At 47.1% G+C, this 24,882-nt stretch overlaps 1 protein-coding gene across 1 annotated transcript in view; it reads left to right on the plus strand.

Annotated features, from left to right (window-relative positions):
* Positions 1-24,882, plus strand: part of LOC147724984 (E3 ubiquitin-protein ligase TRIM39-like) — a 328,864-nt gene that overhangs the window by 130,669 nt on the left and 173,313 nt on the right. Inside the window, exons 3-4 of the mRNA XM_086918144.1 lie at positions 4,019-4,041; positions 15,979-16,034. Of these exons, the coding sequence (XP_086774270.1) occupies positions 4,019-4,041; positions 15,979-16,034 (79 nt within the window). The remainder of the gene's footprint in view (positions 1-4,018; positions 4,042-15,978; positions 16,035-24,882) is intronic.

A 24,882-nucleotide genomic window follows, 5' to 3' on the forward strand; every position in this document is an offset into this window, starting at 1 on the left:
CCCTCAAATTGCCAGCACCGCCCAAACAGTCACAATGTATATTGTCACAAAGTCTGCATTTCAACAAAAACAATGCACCAACATAAATGTCAACACAATGTCAACATGCTTCACATTGCAGAGGGACAAAAAACACCTCCAGCAGGGCAGACCAGACAACCCATCAGTGATGTTGGAGAGGACCACCACAGCTTTGACAGCGATGCCTACAACAGCTCATGGACATCTCAGGCAACCGACCCCCAGGAGCAGGGCAGCCAAACTACATAGAGGAGACCCCAGCAGCTGCACAGACCACACAGCAAGAATCACCCGCTACCACAGCAGGCTCCCAACACTTCACTGAGGCACACATTGCATTCCAATGCCAGGTGTCAGAATGCCAAAAGGAGGTCCCTGAACAGGTGCGGGTGGGCTGGGAACTCAAGGAAGCTGAACTACATCACATATTGGGTGTCAAAGTCCCATCAGAGACCACCTACACCCCACAAAGGAGACCCACACTGTGACAGAGTCACATGCATTTGCACATTTACTGTACTGAACTACACTCAGAGCCCCGGATTGACCATCCACACACCCACGCTGGTTCTCCGTATGATGGCCCAGTACACCCCTCTTATGTATCGAATGGCTGACGACAAAGCTACATCTCCAAGCTCTAACTGGCTGCCTGCGATGACATGGTTTGCGTACGCTGTACACAGCACAAGCAATATTGTAGGGCCCGTGACCCTCATGCACACATCATGACCACACAGACACGTACAGATAGTTTTTGGAACTGGCAATGGCCACGTGCACCCAGATCCTTTATTGACAAGGTCACATGTACAGTGACGCCTGTGCTGGTTGTGTGTGGGGTGAGTGTAAGCCAGCCCTCCGGGAGCTGTTGGTGCTGGAAACTAATACAACAGTGAGCACTATGAATACGGAACCAGAAAATACCAGCATTACAGAGACAACTGCGGAGCAACGTGGAGGTAGCCGGAGCAAGTACAGAGGTCACACGTCGCACAAGGAGCAAACAGAAGTGTCAGTGAGTTGCAGAGAACCGAGGTTAGGGCACTAAAGCTGAGCGTGCTACCGGGACATTCCTGATGCAGCTGCAGTGCGAGGGGTCACACCTGCATCATCTTCCTAATCATCGTCCCAGGTCTCCCACACTGAGGTTACATTGCTCCGTGAGCTCTCCACAGCACATAACCAAAACAGTAATGGACGATGATTTGTGGTGCACTGAGGTAGTGGCACCTGGAGTGCTGAGCAGGGGATGAGGCAGAAGATGGCATTCATGACAGGTGTGAGCAACTCCGTCAGTCTGCCAGTGCAACCGTTTCGACACTGGCAGTTGGCGGTTGGAGTTGGCCCTGGTGACGTGTGCCTCCTGCAGTGATGTGACATCCGGGCCAGTCAGGACTCAATATGATGTGTGAGCCCTGGAGGACCGCAATTGAGGCGGAAGGCAGCGGACAGCACAGGGCCACAAACACATGGCATAGATGACCGCAAATCATCGTCTCAGAGGCCATCCAATATTTCAGAAGAGAGGGTCCCTGACTTGAGCTGCACAGAGTTAGTGGTCCTGGATGCAAAGCGACCGGCACAGCCAACCCGCCACGGGACGGTGACTTGCGGTGCACTAAAGTAGGGCCACGCAGACAAAGGGCTTGTCCTCATCGATGTCCGAGGTGAATATGGCGGAGGGCTGTGGGGGACAGTGGAGGGTGTCCTCCAGGGCATGATGCAGAGGGCAGAAGCCGTCCTGAAGAAGCCAATGGAGGAGTGGAATGCTGCAGCCTTGTTTTCACCACCATTTAGGTATTAGCCACATGAGGATGATGACCGCCCCCAGTCCGTAGACTCAACCACCACCAAAGTTCAAACAGAGAGTGTCCATGAATGACGGTGAACAGACTTTGTGGCATGGGGTGAGAGGGGATGCAGTCTGCGATGATGTTGGTACAAGGTTATTAACTCGGCCAATGCTAAATCAAGACTCCAATCCAACAGTGTGACCCACTCGACCGCAGTGTGGGACGAAGGCGTTGCCAGCAAGGGGCCCCAGTCACGTGTGGTTATAATGATATGCACAGAGTCTGTGTCACCAAATCAAAGGGAGTATAACGATTTAAAATCTGTATTGACATGTGTATTCGCCCATCGCATTATCAAGACTCAGTCCCAAATGTGTGACCTACTCGACAGCAGTGTAGGCCGGAGGCAGCTGTAAGCAGTGGCCCACAGACACGTATGGTTGTAATGCTATGCACAGACTTGGTGGCACCACATCAAAGGGAGTACAGTGACATCAAATCTACTATAAATAATGTTCTGTGCCATAGTGTAATCAAGACTCAGTTCCAAATGTGTGACCTACTAGTCCGCTGTGTATGCCGGTAGAGTACGTCAACGAGAAAGGAGTACTGCGGGCCTTGCTTGCGGAGGCCGTGTTTGTCGTAGCAGGTTGCCAGGTTTGCGTGCCTCTGGCTTGGAGCTTGCACCGGCACATGGTGGGCCCTCTTTGACACACACCAGTGTCGACAGGTAGCAATGAGGCCCGGGTGCACAGGGGTGATAAAGTCAAGTTCGGGAACCAGCTGCCTGGGGTGCTGCAGGGGCACATGATCGCAGGCCACTCAGCCAACAACAACAGCGTTGGTCTCGTGGCGGCCTTAGGGGCGACGCCCTGGCAGAGATGTTGGGCATTCCAAAGGAGGAGCTGCGTGCTTTTTATTCACACCCCTACGTTGGCCTGGCGTACGCCGGGCCAGCCCACTCCGCTCAAGCTTACAGAGGGGGACGTAACAAGCTACATTACGGCGATCTTCCCCACTGGCTGGGGTGACATGGTTGCGTCCACTGTCCACTACACTCCATGCACCAGCGGTGTATGTCGACATGGATGTGTGTGGTCTGCATACTGCAGTCTGGCCATCACATCCACGCCACACTTGGCAATGGGTACATTCTCATTCATGGGTCACTTGCCTCCTTCGCACATGTCTGGCTCCCACCTCTCACTGTGCCATGACCTTGATGGCTCATGTACCTGGCTGGCTCAGGTTCCCACAGTAAGTTGTATTGTTGTGTCTGGTTGGTGGGCATGTTGTTTGGCATGTTGTATGTGAGTTTGTAACGTGCGCATTCTTAGTGTTGTGTGTTGCATGATTGTGGAGTTGAGGTGTGGTTTGTGTTCATTTGGTACTTGCCAACAAGCAGTGCATTTCCTTAGGTGCCATCCGGGTAGCTCTGGTTGCTGATGGACTATTGGGAGATATTGGAATCATGCACACTGCCTGGGTGGTTGTCGTCGACGTGGGTGGAAATTTCCCGGGGGACCGCTGTCGCCTGCACATTGATTTGATGTGTGCGCTTTCTGTTGCGGTTATTGTGTGCAGTGTTGCCAGGGAGCACCAGTAGGACACGTGTGCAGTTAATTGCACCCAAAATGTGCGGGAAGCCAGCTATGGTGTAGACGCCTTGCTTGGTCTCCAGCTCTTCCTGCGCAGTGTGGGGGGAGTAGACTTAAAGGTCTTATCCTGTGCTTCATATGAAATCCTTGTTTTTTCACAGGTGTACATTTAATTCCAAATAAGAGCATTAGAAGTATTTTGGCGTGATATAATTTGTGTATGGATACAAGTTGTTTCTCTGGTATTTCACCAATTATTTTTAGTGATGCAGGAGTTTTAGCAGGTATGCCATCTGGTCTCAGGAACGAGAGGTTATAATACATGACGCATTCAGAATATATCAGTCTGTACTGTCATCTGCCCTCATTCAAAATGTTAAAGTTCTGCTGTCTTGTGGGACCATTGGGGTATCACAACCTGTGCTGTGTAATGTGACCCTATTCAGAATACCACACACTGTCTGTGTTGAGGTGTGAGATCAGCCCCCTAGTGTCTCCTTACATTAAATCCTTGCATTAACCTGAAGTGCACAACTAATACCTAAACGTCTGAGAGAATTTTAAAGTTGTTGTGGAAACTAATGTCCTTCTTTTGTTTTGCAGGATGTCAGAAGCACCCTGGACAGGTAAAGTTGGTTTATGGTCTTCCTGTAAGTGTGTACGGTGCAGGTCTGGCTGCAATGTTAAACTGTCAGTACTGAGCTCACACAAATCCATTCTGCTTCCAAAGCAATACTAACTCATACAATTATTATATGTAGATCAACTCATAGCTACTCTCCCGTCTTCCAAACAGGGTTGAGTCCCCCTGGCTTGTTCTCAAAACATCCACAGTCTTTATAAACTTCTTTTCATTCTAAGAAACGTTAATTGAGTTTTCAAAAATTACTTTGAGACTCCATAAACTCCTAGGAGCACCACTTTTGCGTCACTTTTCTCATGTTAAAAGTGACACAAAGGTGGTGCAAGGGGCTTGTAAATCTGCCCCCTAGTCCTATGAAAATACCCCCTGACTCCAGGGAAACTCTCTTGTGTCCACAAAAAGCACCTTTGTTCACAGAAACTTCCCCAAGTTTTCCACAAGCACAGAGTACTCAAAACCTCCTTCAGTACTTTCCTGCACCACTGCCAATCCTCAAATGTCCTTCTAGTGCTTTGAAACATCATTGAAAATGTCTCAAACCTACATCCTATCCTAACCTACCCTGTCTCATCATTTAGTAAGGAGGCTGTTTAGGGCCAAGAAGGCTACAACCCTAGCTTTAAGTCCTAGTTTAAAGAACATACACAATATATTGCTTGTGCCTGTCTGACTACACGTGTCCCCAGTACCCAGAGTTAAATTACCAATAGAAATGAGTGGACACAATTTGCAAAGTTTTTCTTGGCAATTAGCAGCTATATGAAATCAGTCATTCTGAGATAATGACGGGTATGGTAGTGAGACACGTACTACAGCTGTTCAAATGGATGCAAAGTTATGTGGTTACTTAGTTACAATAATATAATACATTTGTAATTCAGGCTTAATATTCCACATTCAGTGGTTTATGCATAATGATGCATACCACAGAAATGCTTTATGTTCAGGAGGCTATGCCAAAACACCTTTTACCCACTTGTGATTAACACGAGGGCTTCCACAAGGGAAAGTCTTTAGAGCAGGTATTAACATTTAAAGCAAACCTCAAATCTTGATATTTACACCTAACATTTGTAATGCACTGCACATCACTCCATTGCTTTTAGCCCTAGTGAGGGCATCAAAAGAAAAATGTTTATAAAAATGAGAAATGGTTGGAGTGCAACAGTTCAAAAAAAGAGACAACTTAAAATGGGCATGGATTTTATCCATATTTTTCAGTGTCATATCAATAAATCAATCATCATAGCATTTATAAAGTGCGCTACTTACCCATGAGGGTCTCAAGGCGCTGGGCGGCCTGCTACTGCTCGAAGAGCAAGGTCTTGAGAAGTCTCCTGAAGGTCAGAAGGACTTCGGTCTGCCGTAGGCGGATGGGGAGGGTGTTCCATATCTTGGCGGCGAGGTGCCAACCCGTTCCTCAAATCTGCTTTTGGTGGAAAGAAACCTTTTTTGTCCCTTAGTGACTTCTCTTCAGCCTACAACATCCTCGGGTCAGCATTAAATCAATCCTTGAATCTTTGAAAGTGTTCCAGAACCCTCACTTAAGTCAACAAAGATGGGGAGAGAGAGATAGAGACTCAAATATGGAGAAATTGAGAGAGGGTGGAAGAAGAATGAGTGGTAGAAGAAGAGACAAAGGCGATTGACCAGGAAGGAAGTGAGAAGGGGGAGAAATGCAGAGGGAGGTGTAGAAGAGGAGAGTGAAAGAGACAGGCAGGAATTGGAAAGAAGAGCCCTTCTTGCTAGTATCACCATTTCACGTTTGGAGCTGCCCTGGAGTGAATATCCAGTGCAGTGGTTTAGGATAATCTGAAAGCAGTTTGGGTCATAACAGAGGGGCTAATCCTCTACTTTACTGGATGACACCTGGGAACAGTTCACAACAACAAGCGATAGAAGAAACGTCGAGGACCCATCTTAGGTAGGTGTAAGAAGCAGCCAGCAAGACGTAGTCAAACCAAAGGCTGTAGACTGAAATGAGATATCCACAAACAGAATTTGCAGCAGGGTCCAAGGTGCAGGACCTCTGAGAATACAAGGTGCAGGACCTCAGACACTCCAAGGTACAGGACCTCAGAGACTCCAAGGTGGAAGACCTCAGAGACTCCAAGATGCAAGACCTCAGAGACTCAAAGGTGCAGGACCTCAAGGACTCCAAGGAACAGAACATCAAAGACTCTAAGGTGCAGACCCTCATAGACTTCAAGGTGTAGGCCCTCAGAGACTTCAACCGCCATATTCATGAAAATCGGCATTTGCGAATCTGAAATAGCGAAAAAAAGCAAATCGCTATTCAGAAATCGCGAATCCGAATTCATGAATAATTGCGATTAAAAAAAGCGATTCGCACGCGATCGCAAAATCCGATTGCGATCCGATTGAAATTGCGATTAATCGCAGAATAATCGCAATTTTCGCCTACCCGCGCCTGGACTGCGATCTCGCAAATAGCGATATCGCTATTTGCGATATCGCTATTTGCGAGATCGCAAACTCGCGAGATCGGGAAAACGGGAAGTCGAATTTCGAGCCCAGTGATGACATCACAACCAGGAAGCTGCCGGTTCCCACCACCATTTTGCACATTGAGGCAGAGAGAGAGGGAGCATATTGGAGAGCTGCAGCTCATCTTGGCAAGTAGACAGATCCACAGATCCACAACCCTATACCATGGCTGAGGAACCTGCACCTGGGACCAGCAGCTCGTCTGGGAGAAAGAGAAAACTGAAATTCTCTGAGCAGGAGCTGGAACACCTAATTGAGGGAGTTGTGGCCAACCATGACCAACTGTTTGGCGCTAATTCACGGAGGGTCCCAGAAATGGAGAAGCGGCGCATATGGCAGGGGATAGCCTCAGCAGTGAACTCCGTGGGAGTGGCGGCCAGGTCCCTGGAAGAACTAAAAAAGCGGTGGTACGACCTCCGAGGCCGTGCCAAGGAGAAGGTGGCGGCGCGCCTTGGGGAGTCCTCGGGCACAGGAGGAGGAGGACCAACGGTACCACCAAACACCGCCATGGAGGACCAGGTTGAGAACACCCTGGAGAAGGAGGCCTGTGTCGGTTTCACTACACTGGACTCATCCCGCCCCACCCAAGACACCCAAGGTAAGTGGCATGCGACTGCGACCCTGCCCCCTATGGATGTCCATGACCAAATAGGCTCCCCCAATGTCCCATAGGCATGCCATAGTTGCACATCAAGGAATGTCCTGAAGCATTGTGGGAGATGTAGTCTGGCCACAATGTTGTAGTACCACAATGCAGCCAGACAGGTCCCAATGCACACAAAGCCACTGCCATTCAGGGAATGTCACCCAGCATGCATGTAGCAACTGCACGTCTGCCAGATGCATGCAACTAATGGTCCACCACTTACCCCCACAGGTGGCGATACCAGTGACAGCGATAGGCTGGAGATCGATGAGGGCGTCCCGGAGGTGGAGGTGCCAACACCTACCCAGGCACCAGCCCCTGCCGCTGCATCTACACCAGCAGCAAGTACCACCAGCAGCGTCCCCCCTGCAACTGGTGCAGCACCCACATCCGCTGGCATGTCAGCCCCCATTGTGCCTCCTGCCACCGCTGCTCCTCCCAGAGCCGCAGCCAGGGCAGTCACTCCTGTGCCCCCTGCATCAACTGCTACTGCCACACCAGCAGGCACACCCCCTGCGACTGGCTCACCTGCAACACCGGCGGTCTTACCCCCAGCAGCTGTCGCCTCAACATCCGGGGCTGCGCCACTGTCCACTCAGCGGCCAGCCGCACAATCAGGCCAGCAGGGCAGGCGTGGCAGGTCACGCCAGCGCTCCACAGCAGCTACCAGGTGGGCCAATGCTGATGGACTGGCGCGGCTCAGCGTCGAGAGACGGATGCTGCGCATTCACCAGCGCCAGGCTCAGCAGCAGGGAGCTATACAGCTCCAACTGCACATGATTGGGCGCAATGTGGCATCTGTTGCAGGCCACATGGAAGGCATGAGGGCAGACCTGGCAGGTGTTGGAGATGGAATGGCCCGCATTGCTGCAGCCGTGGAGGCCAACACCCGTGCCATGTTGAGAGTGCGCAGTGGGCAACGCCGGCGACACCGCCAACTATTGACCCGGCTTGGCACTTACAGCAGGGCAAGTAATGCGTCGGCAAATGCGACATCTCTTTTGGAGCGGCGCTGTCTGACCCAGCAGCACGCAATCATCCAGTGCAGCGAGGACATGACGAGGGTGCTGGAGACCCTCACCACGGCCGTCGTTGCTCTTCACCCTCCACCTATTCCATCTGTTGTGGGGGGTGATGATGCGAGTGAGGGGGCGTCCAGCCTCAGCTCACAATCTGCCTCACAGGCCCCACCACCCACCCGCAGCACCAGGACCCCCCCCATTGCCTGAAGCCCCGGAGGAGGATGCCCCTCAGAGGCGCTATGGAGGAACGCGCACTAGGCGCACCTAGAGAACTGCACCTAACCAATGGCACAGGCTGAGGTCAAGCCTGCCATGCACTGATGCACAGCAGTATGGCGTAATACTGTTTGTTGGACTTATTTGGACAGAAACCTTATATTTCATTTTGTGAATTTAACAAATACATTTATTTTGCTACTCACATTAGCGTTGTGTCATCATTACATTTTGCATGCATTGTTGATTTGTGGGGTGATGGAAGTGGTTGTACTAGAAACTGTTCACTGTGATGTGGTTGCGATGTCTGTGCCCTTCTGCTGGGTTCTCCCCTTGTGCATGGCGCGCATGTGCAGGTGGCCGGTTGTCCCCCTCGGATTCACTGCCAGAGATGTCAACAGGTATCCGGCGCTTAGTTGCAATGTTATGTAGTATTGCGCAGACAGCCACAATGCGGCAGCACTTTTCAGGACTGTAATACATGGGCCCACCTGTCTTGTGCAGTATGCGGAATCTGCTCTTGAGCAGGCCAAATGTCCTTTCTATGCAATTCCTTGTCCGTATGTGTGCAATATTGTAGCGCAGTTGCTGGGGTGTAGCAGGGTTGAGGTATGGGGTCAGGAGGTATTCACGGAGGGCGTAGCCACTGTCACCTGAATGAGAGGAGCAGATGGTGATTGCCTGTGCTGCGCTGTTACATCTTTGCAATGTGACATTTCAATCAAAGTGTACTTACCAAGTAGGTGTCCTTCCCCAAACTCTCCCCTGACCAGTCGTGTGTGGAGTCCGCTGTGCCGGAAAATGAAGGAGTCATGGGTACTCCCTGGGTACCGTGCGACAATGTCAGTGATGTATGTCTTGGCATTGCAGACCATCTGGATGTTGAGGGAGTGGTAGCACTTTCTATTGCGGAACATGTACTCCATGCCAGCTGGTGGGCAGATGGCGACATGGGTACAGTCTATACATCCGAGCACATGTGGAAAATGGGCTACATTGTAGAATTGTAGCTTGGTCATGTCCAATTCCTGTTGGCTGGCGGGGAATTTGATGTGACGGTGTAGCTGGGTGAGCATGGCGTCAAGAAAAGTGTGGAGGCAGCGTGACATGGTGGGCTGGGATATTCCCCCAGCAGCCGCTACTACCCCCTGGAAACTTCCGGAGGCCAGGAGGTGCAGGCTACACAATACCTGCACATGTGTAGGCACAGCATTGGTACGGCTTGTTGGGTGCTGCATCAGGGGGTCAAGGTCCTGTATTAGCTGCATTATCATTTCCCCATTCAGCCTGTATTTAGCATATATCTGCTCTCTGGTTTGGCCCAGCAAGGTGACCCGCTGGCGGAATATCATGTCCTGGATCCTGCGTCTCCTCCGTGCTAATCTGTCTAGCCTGCGACGCCTCACCACCATGTACATTCCTGGCATTGTGGGACTCCTAATGCTGCTGCTGATGTAGGTCCTTATGTGTGATTGGTCAGGCCAGTACCTGTTGGTGATAGGACAACGGTTTTTTGAAAGTTTTTTTTCCATGGCTTTCATGGTTACCACCTGCTTTGAGTTGTCCTTATTTTGAGCGGTGCAAATTGCGATTTTTGGGTTTTTCGCTAATAGCGATTTTTCTTGAATACCGATTGCGATTATTTTGCGATTTCGCTATTATTTTCGCAGAATCCGTGGTGTGTCGCTATTTCCGAATCGCTAATGCTCAGCGGCCGAGATTCTGCGAATATATTAGCGAATTCGCAATTATGTGTTTGCGAATTCGCTATTTTGTTGTTGAATGCCGATTATGGAAATTGCGCCCGCATTTGCATTTTCGCAGCGATTGCGGGCGCAATTTCACTTCATGAATCAGGCTGCAAGTCACAAGACCTCAGATACTTCAAGTTTCAGGACCTCGGAGACATCAAAGTGCAGGATCTCAGAGAATACAAGGTGCAGGATATAAGAGAATACAAGGTGCTGGACCTCAGGGACTCCAATGAGCAGGACCTCAGAGACTCCAACAGCCTGATTCATGAAGTGAAATTGCGCCCGCAATCGCTGCGAAAATGCAAATGCGGGCGCAATTTCCATAATCGGCATTCAACAACAAAATAGTGAATTCGCAAACACATAATTGCGAATTCGCTAATATATTCGCAGAATCCCGGCCGCTGAGCATTAGCGATTCGGAAATAGCGACACACCACGGATTCTGCGAAAATAATAGCGAAATCGCAAAATAATCGCAATCGGTATTCAAGAAAAATCGCTATTAGCGAAAAACCCAAAAATCGCAATTTGCACCGCGCAAAATAAGGACAACTCAAAGCAGGTGGTAACCATGGAAAAAAAACTTTCAAAAAACCGTTGTCCTATCACCAACAGGTACTGGCCTGACCAATCACACACAAGGACCTACATCAGCAGCAGCATTAGGAGTCCCACAATGCCAGGAATGTACATGGTGGTGAGGCGTCGCAGGCTTGACCGATTAGCACGGAGGAGACGCAGGATCCAGGACAGGATATTCCGCCAGCGGGTCACCTTGCTGGGCCAAACCAGAGAGAAGATATATGCTAAATACAGGCTGAATGGGGAAATGATAATGCAGCTAATACAGGACCTTGACCCCCTGATGCAGCACCCAACAAGCCGTACCAATGCTGTGCCTACACATGTGCAGGTATTGTGTAGCCTGCACCTCCTGGCCTCCGGAAGTTTCCAGGGGGTAGTAGCGGCTGCTGGGGGAATATCCCAGCCCACCATGTCACGCTGCCTCCACACTTTTGTTGACGCCATGCTCACCCAGCTACACCGTCACATCAAATTCCCCGCCAGCCAACAGGAATTGGACATGACCAAGCTACAATTCTACAATGTAGCCCATTTTCCACATGTGCTCGGATGTATAGACTGTACCCACGTCGCCATCTGCCCACCAGCTGGCATGGAGTATATGTTCCGCAATAGAAAGTGCTACCACTCCCTCAACATCCAGATGGTCTGCAATGCCAAGACATACATCACTGACATTGTCGCATGGTACCCAGGGAGTACCCATGACTCCTTCATTTTCCGGCACAGCGGACTCCACACACGACTGGTCAGGGGAGAGTTTGGGGAAGGACACCTACTTGGTAAGTACACTTTGATTGAAATGTCACATTGCAAAGATGTAACAGCGCAGCACAGGCAATCACCATCTGCTCCTCTCATTCAGGTGACAGTGGCTACGCCCTCCGTGAATACCTCCTGACCCCATACCTCAACCCTGCTACACCCCAGCAACGGCGCTACAATATTGCACACATACGGACAAGGAATTGCATAGAAAGGACATTTGGCCTGCTCAAGAGCAGGTTCCGCATACTGCACAAGACAGGTGGGGCCATGTATTACAGTCCTGAAAAGTGCTGCCGCATTGTGGCTGTCTGCGCAATACTACATAACATTGCAACCAAGCGCCAGATACCTGTTGACATCTCTGGCAGTGAATCCGAGGGGGACAACCGGCCACCTGCACATGCGCGCCATGCACAAGGGGAGAACCCAGCAGAAGGGAACAGACGTCGCAACCATCACAGTGAACAGTTTCTAGTACAACCACTTCCATCACCCCACAAATCAACAATGCATGCAAAATGTAATGAAGACACAATGCTAATGTGAGTAGCAAAATAAATGTATTTGTTAAATTCACAAAATGAAATATAAGGTTTCTGTCCAAATAAGTCCAACAAACAGTATTACGCCATACTGCTGTGCATCAGTGCATGGCAGGCTTGACCTCAGCCTGTGCCATTGGTTAGGTGCAGTTCTCTAGGTGCGCCTAGTGCGCGTTCCTCCATAGCGCCTCTGAGGGGCATCCTCCTACGGGGCTTCAGGCAATGGGGGGGTCCTGGTGCTGCGGGTGGGTGGTGGGGCCTGTGAGGCAGATTGTGAGCTGAGGCTGGACGCCCCCTCACTCGCATCATCACCCCCCACAACAGATGGAATAGGTGGAGGGTGAAGAGCAACGACGGCCGTGGTGAGGGTCTCCAGCACCCTCGTCATGTCCTCGCTGCACTGGATGATTGCGTGCTGCTGGGTCAGACAGCGCCGCGCCAAAAGAGATGTCGCATTTGCCGACACATAACTTGCCCTGCTGTAAGTGGCAAGCCGGGTCAATAGTTGGCGGTGTCGCCGGCGTTGCCCACTGCGCACTCTCAACATGGCACGGGTGTTGGCCTCCACGGCTGCAGCAATGCGGGCCATTCCATCTCCAACACCTGCCAGGTCTGCCCTCATGCCTTCCATGTGGCCTGCAACAGATGCCACATTGCGCCCAATCATGTGCAGTTGGAGCTGTATAGCTCCCTGCTGCTGAGCCTGGCGCTGGTGAATGCGCAGCATCCGTCTCTCGACGCTGAGCCGCGCCAGTCCATCAGCATTGGCCCGCCTGGTAGCTGCTGTGGAGTGCTGGCGTGACCTGCCACGCCTGCCCTGCTGGCCTGATTGTGCGGCTGGCCGCTGAGTGGACAGTGGCGCAGCCCCGGATGTTGAGGCGACAGCTGCTGGGGGTAAGACCGCCGGTGTTGCAGGTGAGCCAGTCACAGGGGGTGTGCCTGCTGGTGTGGCAGTAGCAGTTGATGCAGAGGGCACAGGAGTGACTGCCCTGGCTGCGGCTCTGGGAGGAGCAGCGGTGGCAGGAGGCACAATGGGGGCTGACATGCCAGCGGATGTGGGTGCAGCACCAGTTGCAGGGGGGACGCTGCTGGTGGTACTTGCTGCTGGTGTAGATGCAGCGGCAGGGGCTGGTGCCTGGGTAGGTGTTGGCACCTCCACCTCCGGGACGCCCTCATCGATCTCCAGCCTATCGCTGTCACTGGTATCGCCACCTGTGGGGGTAAGTGGTGGACCATTAGTTGCATGCATCTGGCAGACGTGCAGTTGCTACATGCATGCTGGGTGACATTCCCTGAATGGCAGTGGCTTTGTGTGCATTGGGACCTGTCTGGCTGCATTGTGGTACTACAACATTGTGGCCAGACTACATCTCCCACAATGCTTCAGGACATTCCTTGATGTGCAACTATGGCATGCCTATGGGACATTGGGGGAGCCTATTTGGTCATGGACATCCATAGGGGGCAGGGTCGCAGTAGCATGCCACTTACCTTGGGTGTCTTGGGTGGGGCGGGATGAGTCCAGTGTAGTGAAACCGACACAGGCCTCCTTCTCCAGGGTGTTCTCAACCTGGTCCTCCATGGCGGTGTTTGGTGGTACCGTTGGTCCTCCTCCTCCTGTGCCCGAGGACTCCCCAAGGCGCGCCGCCACCTTCTCCTTGGCACGGCCTCGGAGGTCGTACCACCGCTTTTTTAGTTCTTCCAGGGACCTGGCCGCCACTCCCACGGAGTTCACTGCTGAGGCTATCCCCTGCCATATGCGCCGCTTCTCCATTTCTGGGACCCTCCGTGAATTAGCGCCAAACAGTTGGTCATGGTTGGCCACAACCCCCTCAATTAGGTGTTCCAGCTCCTGCTCAGAGAATTTCAGTTTTCTCTTTCTCCCAGACGAGCTGCTGGTCCCAGGTGCAGGTTCCTCAGCCATGGTATAGGGTTGTGGATCTGTGGATCTGTGTACTTGCCAAGATGAGCTGCAGCTCTCCAATGTGCTCCCTCTCTCTCTGCCTCAATGTGCAAAATGGTGGTGGGAACCGGCAGCTTCCTGGTTGTGATGTCATCACTGGGCTCGAAATGCGACTTCCTGTTTTCCCGATCTCGCGAGTTTGCGATCTCGCAAATAGCGATATCGCAAATAGCGATATCGCTATTTGCGAGATCGCAGTCCAGGCGCGGGTAGGCGGAAATTGCGATTATTCTGCGATTAAACGCAATTCCAATCGGATCGCAATCGGATTTTGCGATCGCGTGCGAATTGCTTTTTTCAATCGCAATTATTCATGAATTCGGATTTGCGATTTCTGAATAGCGATTCGCTTTTTTTCGCTATTTCAGAATCGCAAATGCCGATTTTCATGAATATGGCGGCAAGGAACAGAACATCAGAGACTCCAAGGTGCATGACCTCCAAGACTCCAAGGTGCTGGACCTTCGATATTCCAAGGTGCAGGACCTCGAGGACTGCAAGCAACAGAACATCAGAAACTCCAAATCACAGGACATCAGATACTCCAATGTACAGCACCTCACCATCCCCAAGGTGCAGGACCTCATAGAATACAAGGTGGAGGGCCATAGAGAATACAAGGTGCAGGACCTCAGAGAATACAAGGTGCAGGACAATAGAGAATATAAGGTGCAGGACCTCAGAGAATATAAGGTGCAGGACCTCAGAGCCTCAAAGGTGCAGGACCTCAAAGAATATAAGGTACAAGTCCTCAGGGTGCAGGGCCTCGGAGACTCCAAGGGGCAGGAACATATAGACTCCAAGGTGCAGAAGGTGCAGGGGCTCGTAGCCTCCAAGTTGCAGGGCTTAAAGAATTCTGAGGTGCAGAACTTCATTGAGTCCAATGTGCAGGGTCCCAGTGATTCAATGATTCAAAGGTGCAGGACATGTATACATTTCAGGTTGAAGGCTTTCACCGACAGGATGCAGGATTTCACAGATACTTATAGTCAGCACTGCTAAGATTTTCACATGCAGGACATCTAAGAGGGAGAGGGTGAAAGCAAGAAAGATAGTGACACAGAAAGAGAGGCAGACAGACATAGGAGACAGGAGATCGTGAGTGAGTACAAGATCAGAAGGCATATATATAGAGAGTGAAAGAGGGAGTAAGAGAGAGTGTGTGTGATTATTCACATCTGCCTTTTGAGAGCATAAGAACTGTGAGAGAAAGACACAAAGTGGAAGTGTTAGTGAGAAAGAGAGAAAGAGTGTGTGTATTTGTAAGTGCGTTTGTATGTGAATGTGTGTGCGTGCATGAGTGTGAGATGACAAGTGTTATTTAGTTAAACAGTGAAGCAAAGAGGGGCAGAGAGAGTGATACAGATGTCGAGACAGAGATAGAAAGAAAGTGTGAGTGTAGTAACAACAACTGTTCACAATGATCTTTGGTGTTAGAGTCACAGAGAAAGACAAAGTCGAGGAAGGAGAGTGAGAGTGAGAGTGAAACAAAGTAGAGTGTGCGGCATATAGAGTGTGTGTTTGCGTTTGTAGTAACAAGCAATGTTCACAGTTACCGTTGAGATCCCTGGAGCTTTCTGAAAGAGAGGGAATTAGGAAGAGACACTCATAGAGGCAGCCGTAGAGGCAGCGAGAGAGAGAAACACAAAGGGATATGACAGAGGAAGTGAGAATGACCCAGGTAATCAGATAAATAGATGGAAAGAGAGATGGAGAAAGAGAGAGAGTGGGTGCATGTATGTGTATGTTTGTGTGCATGTGTATGTGTAGTAAGACACACCAAGTGCTGTCCTGCAGGCGCTCCTCTGATTACAGTATTTTATTTCTCTGAACAGGGTTTTGTGCTGTTCCTTTTCAGATCCTATAGTCTCTGTGTGCTCTGTGACGGTAAGATGATTTGTGTTTCCTTTCAGGTGTAAGGAGGTGAAGTTTCAGGGTCCAGAGCCAGTGCCGATCAAGGCATATAAAGGTAGGTGGACTTGAGCTGACAGGTCCCATTCACCCCCACCTGCAAACTCTCCCCCCCCACTCCAGATCTGTGATAAGACCCCTTCTAAGTCCAGAACCTATGCCTGTGGCCCCAAACATGAGCCATGAAAATGACTAACAATTCAAAGGGGCCCCTTCACGGGGGAGCTCGATCATGGAGGCAATGAAACTAAAGTGTGTCTGTTCCGTAAGTGTGTATAAGCTGCAGTACAGTCCTCTCACTGAGAGAAGCTGCATAGTGTGAAGTTATAATCAGAGGAAGGGCTGATCTGTGTATGCAGCCTACTGCATCTACTGCACCTACTGTACCTACTGTCCTGGGAGGGTTTCTGCATCCTTAGACCCTGTGTTTGTGATCCATGAACCTTTATAAGCTGCAGTACAGTCCTCTCACTGTGAGAGGCTGCATAGTGTGAACTTTTAATCAAAAGCAGTCCTGCTGTACTCCGTGTACTGTAGATTGAAGTGTAGTGCAGTTTCATCTCCTGTGCAGTGCAGTGTGATGTCTGATGCTCTTTCTAGTACAGTGAGTGTTTTAGACCAATCTGCGGGTATTCACTACTGGCTCCGGTCCATGGGGTTTCTGATAGCGCTGGGACGCCTCGTCGCTGGGGCAGCTATGCACTCTATAAAACCGAAAATAAATAAATAAATAAATTGCACGATATGCAGTCTGGTGCAGTGTGCTATCTAGGACAGCCTAGTACTGTGTTTGTTGTTTCGTAGAGTGAGATGTTTAATGTATACTGATACAGTGTATTTTGTAGTGTTTTTTGGCCTAGGTGCAAGCTTCCATGACTCTGAACATGTTTAGGAGATGCAGAAGTGCAAGTGTCTGCCATTCAGAACTGTTCTTGAAGAACATAGAAACCTTCTCAGGGGTCTCACTGATACTTGGTCCTTTTAAACCAACAAAGAAGAAATTGGCACAGAAGCTGAAATATAAAAAGAATGCATTTATTCACCTCAGAGGAGGGAGACTACGTCACACCGAAGCCTTAGCAACTGAATGAGGCCGTCTAAAGAGCACAGAAAACTGGGGCCTTATTTATGCTTAGGGTTACATAGTCAGCATACGACCAAGGGGCAGTCCTGGCTCATGTAAGCATGCAAAATGTCTAATATGGGCCTGTAAGATCTGCTTGCTCAACAAAGTGGGAGGCAGGCTACTTCTCCATACAGCAGCAAAAATAGCCTGACAGTTATATTAGAGAAGCAGGTGCATTCTACTAGCTAGGACCTTCTGAGCATGTGCAAAGCTCTGAAGAGAAAAACAGCACATGGCGACCACATGGCTACCTAAAATGGCTGCCACAATACAAAATGGCTTTCAGCTCATGCTAACAAATCCCTGCAATATTTAACAGATGGTCCTTTTAGCATGAGCTGAAGACATTTCTATGATCCAGTAAAAACATAGAAGATATTTGCACATTAATTTTCATAAATGTATCAATATCCTAATTCATTGCTAGGTGGGCATTTTCCATTCTAAACATTTCATTAAGTAGGTATATATGAGGTATAAGCAGGAATACAAAGGGAACAAAGCATCGGGTCATAATTAACATACAGATAGCAAGAGAGAGTAATGACCACTATTAGAAACAGAATTAATATTTTTCTGGTCCTAGGCAAATCCTAGAATCATCTAGTAAACATTTTCAGGGCTACTTGTCCATTTTCCTTTGATGAGGGCTAGAACATCAATTTAATACATTCAAGGAAAGGGCAAAGTAAAAAATTTTAATTGCTCAGCAAAATGTTTTTCGTGCATAATAAATATAACTAATGCAAATATTAAAGCAACTAAACAGATTATTACAAAAACAATCCTGGCTCCAAGGGACCAGGAGGACCACACAGGGCCATAAGAATTAGAATGAAGAGCTGCAAAGGGCTACTCCTCCTCAAAAATGGGACGACTAAAGGGGTACATTATTGACAAAAAGAAGAAGCCCTTGGGGAAATTGAAGCAGCTGTACAACCAAGCCAGAAGAGAGTCTTCTCCCTGTGTCCGTTTGAGCCTCACAGGCAGGTTCTTGTTGTTTCCACGGTGGAGCTGCGCAACTCAAGAATCATAGCCCAGTTTCAAGGAAAAAAGTCTCTTCTTTCAGGATAGGGCAGTCACCCACCATGTAAATGCTCCTGTCCAGTGTCTCAGGCAGTGCACCAGTTTTCTTCACTTCAATCTAACAGGCACCAGAGACACAGCACCTTTACCCTAAACTCAAGTCCTTCCCTAAGTCCTGTATTGCTCTGCTGGCGCACTGCTCATTCGTTGGGGCCACACATTGCATCCAGTGTGCTCAGGCACCTCTTGACCAACAAACAAAGGAGCAAACTTGCATTCATTTCGGGACCAGGATTTAGAGGCCTGATGCTAGGATCTCTGAAGCAACCTTTGTTTCAAAAGGGGTCACCTCAAGCAAAGCCTCCTCGCCATTCTGGCCGGTCTGTGACTCTCAGCTGGGCATCAAAACTTGATTCACAATTTCTCCTTTCTGGTTTGTGACCCCGTCTTTCGCCCAAGACAGTGGCAGGGTTACACACTACATCACAGGGCTTCCGCCTTCACTGAGGTCCGAGTTGCCAGCAATGCCTGTGCTGGTTACCTTCACTTTGGCTTCAAGCTGGACTGGTACTGACGCTGACTCCCAGGCTAAATATGATATCCGGGCCCCTCTGGCAATGGTTGTAAGGCAGCAATATCTATTGGTGGACAAAACAAAAGGTGTTTAGACAAGGCACAGAAACAATCTATCACAGAGAGGATAGTCTCAGAATACTTCCTAGTCTTGTGACGCCCCATATATTAGCAAGGCACACAAGAACCACTTCCATCTATCTATGAGAGAGTACCAAAAACATCTCCCTGGACCTATTGGCAAGTATAAAATGAACTCTTTGGTGAACTGATAAGAGTGATACATCACCCGATCCCAAGCAGCCAAGGAAGTCTGTTCATTTACCAAATTGTGAGTAAAAGAGAAAAACAACACAGACATACCCTAAATCCTTACATTGGTGTATTCCTGTGTACTAATCTGAAAACCCTCAAAAAAGGAAATGTTCTACACTTTTGCTCATAAACTTTACATTACTTGTACAGGACTGCACACACTTCTAAAATGATTTCTTCTTAATAAAAGCACCTAGATTGTATGCTTAGGACCATGCTCTCATGTTATAGGAGCAACAGGAGTTCTTATCTATAAAATAATATTTCCTTCCAAAATTTTTTTTACTAAGGATCACATGGGCATCTTCCCTGCATTCTACGTTTCATGATCCAAACTATGCAACATCAACTCTAATAAGGACTGTCAGTTTATTTACACCGACTAGCTAATAAAAAACTAGCAATGCCCTTACAAAACTATGTAGCATGAGAATAACATGCAATAATGGTGTTATCACCTAAGACTTGTAGAACAAAAACTACCCACATCTAGTTCCCCTTAAAGATTAAAATAAGGGAACAACAATCTAGACCACTGATCATGTCATAATGTCATCAAACAGGATGGGCAGTAACATAACATATATTTGTATTCATTTTATTAATGCTAACAATGTTTAAAACAGTATTACTGAATCGCCAATTAAATGTCTCATTGCTATTTCACAGACAACTTAGACAGGCTAAAAAAGTATTTGAGAAAAAGAGAGAGCAACATACATTTTACCTGCCCTTAATTTTTAGAGGAGCCAGCCTCCTTCCCCCATTTTGACAGTAGGAAACCTGAAACAGGTTTCATTTCTGTCAACACCATCAACCCCTATTTGTAGCAATTGGGCATAAACAAAGTTGTAGGAGGTAGATAGTACATTTGAGAGAACTAACAAACATGAATACTAAAACCCCAATCGTTTTAGCAAATGTACAAGTGTAACATGAGGGCACATGAAGTCAAATTAAATATCATTGCCTCAGCTTTTTTACAGTAATCCTCAGACTAAAAGCATTAGTGCTGTATAAATATATGGCTAAACTTTCTGTTAATCAAAAGTTCACATATACCATTATATAGTTTTCTATCATATGAGAACATAAACTGCTTGTTTTTGCCAAAAAAAGTAAAACTTCTCCTTTTCTCCCCTGTCGTCTTTCAAAAAGTTGGAGAGGTCAAAATGTCAAAGCAAACTTTACTCTTGGAGCCATACTAGGCTTCTATATATAGAACTGACATTAAACTCTTCCCATCTGTTCTATTCTGTATTCAAGGGTTGCTATGCGGCTGTCCCAATTCAAAGTCACCCTTAAAACAGAAAGCTAGAATGCAGCCCCATTCCCCTGTTTGTCAGTTTAGAGTTAAACGAATAACTTCTGCTGGTTTTTCATACATATTTCAATTATAAGCAGTGTGCAATATACTTGTCTACCCATATGGAAGTCAGCTAGAACTTAAATTCGCCTCTCAATTGAAAGACACCACTGTGTTTTGGGCAATAATCATCAAAGGTACCCGGAAGTGAGCTGTTCGATACCAAACCACATTACAGAGCAACAATGGCATACCCATTTTCTTAGCCTGTATTGTGATGACGAAGGCACCTCGTCTCTACAGAATGAGACGCCCCTATTGCCATCTGAGGGCTCTACACTAGCTGAACCATCTGAGGGTTCTACATCAGCTGAACCTTTCAAGATCAATGAGGTATCCTCAGCTATAGCAAGTATAGCTCCGGGAAAGGCGACGGGTCCGACGGACTTCCCGGTGATTCACTCTTGTATGATTCAAAGCCTAGGGCCCATTTCATCTTGCTTCTGATGAACCTGATTGTTAAAGGCCATCCCGTCCCTGATTCTTGGTAGGGCGCCGAGGTGGTAGCCATATATAAAAAGGGGAATAGGGAGGACCCTGCCAACTGCAGGCCGATCAGTTTGATCGATGTAGTACAGAAGGTGGTTGGCAGGGTCCTCCTCACGAGGATAAGGTCATGGATGGATGATGGAAACGTGCTTTCGCATTTCCAGTGGGCTTTAGACAGAAAGTAGGCATGATGGATCAAGTCTTTAGATTCTGTATGATCAACTGGAAATCAGTGGTCATTGGGAAAGGCAGTCTATACCTGGCCTTCATTGACCTGAAGACCGCCTTTGACTTGGTACCTCGTGCCAAGCTTTGCCAGGTGTTCCCCCTTGATTCTTGATTTCATTAAATGCCTCCATGAGGGGAACTATGCCAGAATCAGGTGGGGTAATCAGGGACAGTTGACAGAAAGGGTGGCGGTGGACAGGGGGGTATGCCAGGGTTGTGTGCTGGCCCTGACGTTGTTCTCTCTCTTTGTTAATGGGGTAGTAGACCACTTGAGAGAGGACCCAACTGACGCCCCAACCCTGGCCGGGGAGAAATCTCCTACCCTGCTCTTCGCCGATGACACCCTTTTGATGTAAAAAGTCCAAGAGGCCTGCAAAAACTGTTAGACAGGTTTAGCCTGTTTTGTGATTCACGAGGGCTATCCATTAATACCAGCAAAACAAAATTGATGACACTATCCCCGTCCAAACGATTCAGGAATGGTATCACACTCAATGGCATTCCCTTAGACATTGTCGAATCCTTTGACTACTTAGGTATTCGGGTCAACAACTTGATGAAGTGAAACACTCATCTGGCCAAAATGCTTCTTAAACATAAGCGGGTGTCAGGAGCAATTCTAAGAGACCAGCAACTTTCTGTCAGTAGACCAGTAGCTCCGGCCCTTGTGGTCTATGACGGCAAGGCATTGCCTTGAGCACTCTATGGGTCGGAACTTTGGGGTTTTGAGAATACCACTGACCTAGAAAGATCAGAAAAAAAGTTTTATAGAGGTCTGGTTTCTCTTCCACCCTTCACCCCATTGATACCACTTCGCAAGGATTTTGGGGAACATTCCATTAAAGACATTGCAAGGCTCCGCCCTTTACTTTTCTGGGTGCGCCTAAGAAGTACCCCTGAACTGGCTATCTATGCCGCTGCCCTTAGTGAAATTATCAAACTAGATACAGGCAACAAGATTAAATGGATTTGTAAGCGAAGACAGCTGGTATCAGACATTGGCTTTGGGGAGGCATGGGCTAGTCAGACCCCACCACCTAAACAAATAATCAAGAAATCATACTGGGAATGGGTCAAAGGAGAGGGGCGCATAGATCCAATCGGGGGATTCTCACTGAGCAGTTTCTGGAGCATAAGCCTGTTGGAAAACTAGAATCCTATATCGACTTTATACAATCTTCAAGAGACAGAATGCTCTATATGAAGTTGAGGTTTGGAACCCTCCCGCTCAATGACCTGGTAGTAGGTTGGAAACAATGCAATTTAACATCTGCTTGTTGCCCTGGTTGTCTGGCCCCTATCGAGTCCATTGCCCATTTCCTTTTTGCTTGCCCAGCATATAGGTTTGCAAGAAAAAGATGGCTCAAACATATCTGTAAAAATCTGGGCTCCAAGAACTACAGGGTGGTGTTACGCATTTTTTAAACCGACACCACTTTCCTTACCATGGTCTGCGGGGTAGCCAAGTATTTGGGATGCGCTTGGCTGACACGCACCAAGCTGTTAAGGGACAACAAAAGCTAGGTCGTCTGTTGGCCCACTCCTGAGGTTCTGCTGTATTCTTATTGCTTGTATAGGAGATTTGTTTTATCCTGTTTTTATTGTAAATATCTTTTAAATGCACATTTTTAGATGAAGTGTATACTACATAGTAGATGTATGTAACAATCGTCTTTAAAATGAAGAATTAAGATGGTACATGCTTTTATGATATTTTTGTATCGAATAAAGTACATACAACAACAACTAGCTTTTTGTATTATACCTAATGTATGTATTTACTGAAGCCTAAGGCATTTCAAAAGCTACTCTGAAAGCAGAATTTGTTTTAAATTAGTGAGTTTTGCCCAATTTCGACTTTGATATTCGGGGCACTTAACAATGAATATCCTATTATTTTTTTGCATAATAGTCATCCTTAGAATGCTCTCTACAAATTCCAGAGATTGGACATCAGAAATATCATATATACCTTATTAAAAATGAGTTTTTACGCCTGCGTACAGTGACATTTTATATACAAATTTCCTCATTATGCAGTACAACACAAATTACATTTAATTTTAATGGTAGGAGGTCACAATATGAGCATTAGGCTTTATACATATTAAAAAACGAATTTAAAATCACTTATTTTTTTAATAATTTTTTTCATATGTAATATATTTTTTTATTATAAAACCAATCATTTTTGATAATTCCACCTAGGAAATACAAGCTTCATTCATTGCCTATCAAATTTAGATGCATTAATTCATAAGCCTAAGCACAGAAGCCTAACTTGAAACATGAAAAATTTTTGCTCCACTTTTTTAAAAGGACAGTCATTATTTAACATCAGAACCAAGAATGTGCTCATGGAAAAAGTCTTTAAGAAAGGAAATCCTTACTTTAAATGTTTTCCTGTTATCCAAAATAATCAACTTGATTTTTGTAACATTTAAAAACAGCAGTCTGAAATGCAGGGTTTGACACCATGTTTAACTGACAAAATCCTAGCTGAATCAACAGCCCTTCCTCGCCGTGGCCTACAATCAAAACAACAGCTGCTCCTCAGCGTCAGTTAAAACACAGCTGTTGGAAAGCCTTTTTTAGTGTTGAAATGTAAGCACGGTGACAGTCTATTTAAAACTGAGGCATTTCAATGCATGTTCTATAATATGTGTTTAGTTCAGCAAAAATTTACTCAGATGATGTGTTTGACTGTTGTATCTAACACAATGTATGTAAGAAAAATGTTGTAACATTTTACAATTGTTTATTTATTGCAAAACACACCATTTCGTTTTTGAGGCCTATTTTATTCCTATTCAATGTGAATTCTAATTTTATCTTTTAAGCATTGGAGTTTGTACATGTGCATAGTTGCTTGCTCTATAAATTTTATAGTAACATGCAGTTATTTAGCATATCATATGGTTAATTTCTGGCTTTTTTTATTTTATTTAATATTAATTAAATGACATTTTGCATAACAGACTGATAACAGCAAGAAAACACAAACAAACATAATGAGCTCATTCCAGACATATACAGAAGGGGTCATACACTCAGGACACATAATACAGTGCGCTTAAGGCTAGCAATCCTTACACAAAGAGCCCAATTTCCATTTAGTCACTGAAGTGTCACTAATGGGAAACCCACATAGACATTTAAACACACATTAACCCACAGATCAACACTTAGGACAGAAACAAAGGACTGCCCACAGATTGTACTTAAACCAAACCATTTGTAAATACTAGTTGTAAGTCATATTTACAAGAAGAACTTCTCAAAAGTATTCCAAAAGACTGTAAAAAAAAGCCCAACAGACTGTTTCATTTTCAAGTAGCCAAAATACACTCAATTCACTAGCTTTGGCTGGCAGAACACCAAAAAATCGCTCTGCATATCTCCATTTATAAAAGTGCGCAGAAAAGGATCCTTGTTTGTATTATGTCCATATTTTAATTCCATGGGGATACAGAATCACCAAGGAAGAAATATGTTTTTTATACCTAAACCTATTTAGGTATTCCCTCTAGGTGAGCTGGCTAATTCACTTCACATCTCACTATGGTACCTCCAAAAAGCAACACATTCTCCGATGTGGGCTTGAAACAGGTATGCCAAAAATATTGCAACATATGCAAATATTATAATCAAAGTAGCACTTAAGGTACTCTTGTACTGTGTGCCGTTCAAATCAATTCAAAACAGAGAAAGTCTCCTCATTACCTGCCTACATAAATTGCAATTTATAGATTGCATACATACAAATACAAATATTGGCCAATC

Source organism: Lissotriton vulgaris, chromosome 4_1 (genome assembly GCF_964263255.1).
Source record: "Lissotriton vulgaris chromosome 4_1, aLisVul1.2, whole genome shotgun sequence".
In the NCBI taxonomy this organism is placed as follows: domain Eukaryota; kingdom Metazoa; phylum Chordata; class Amphibia; order Caudata; family Salamandridae; genus Lissotriton; species Lissotriton vulgaris.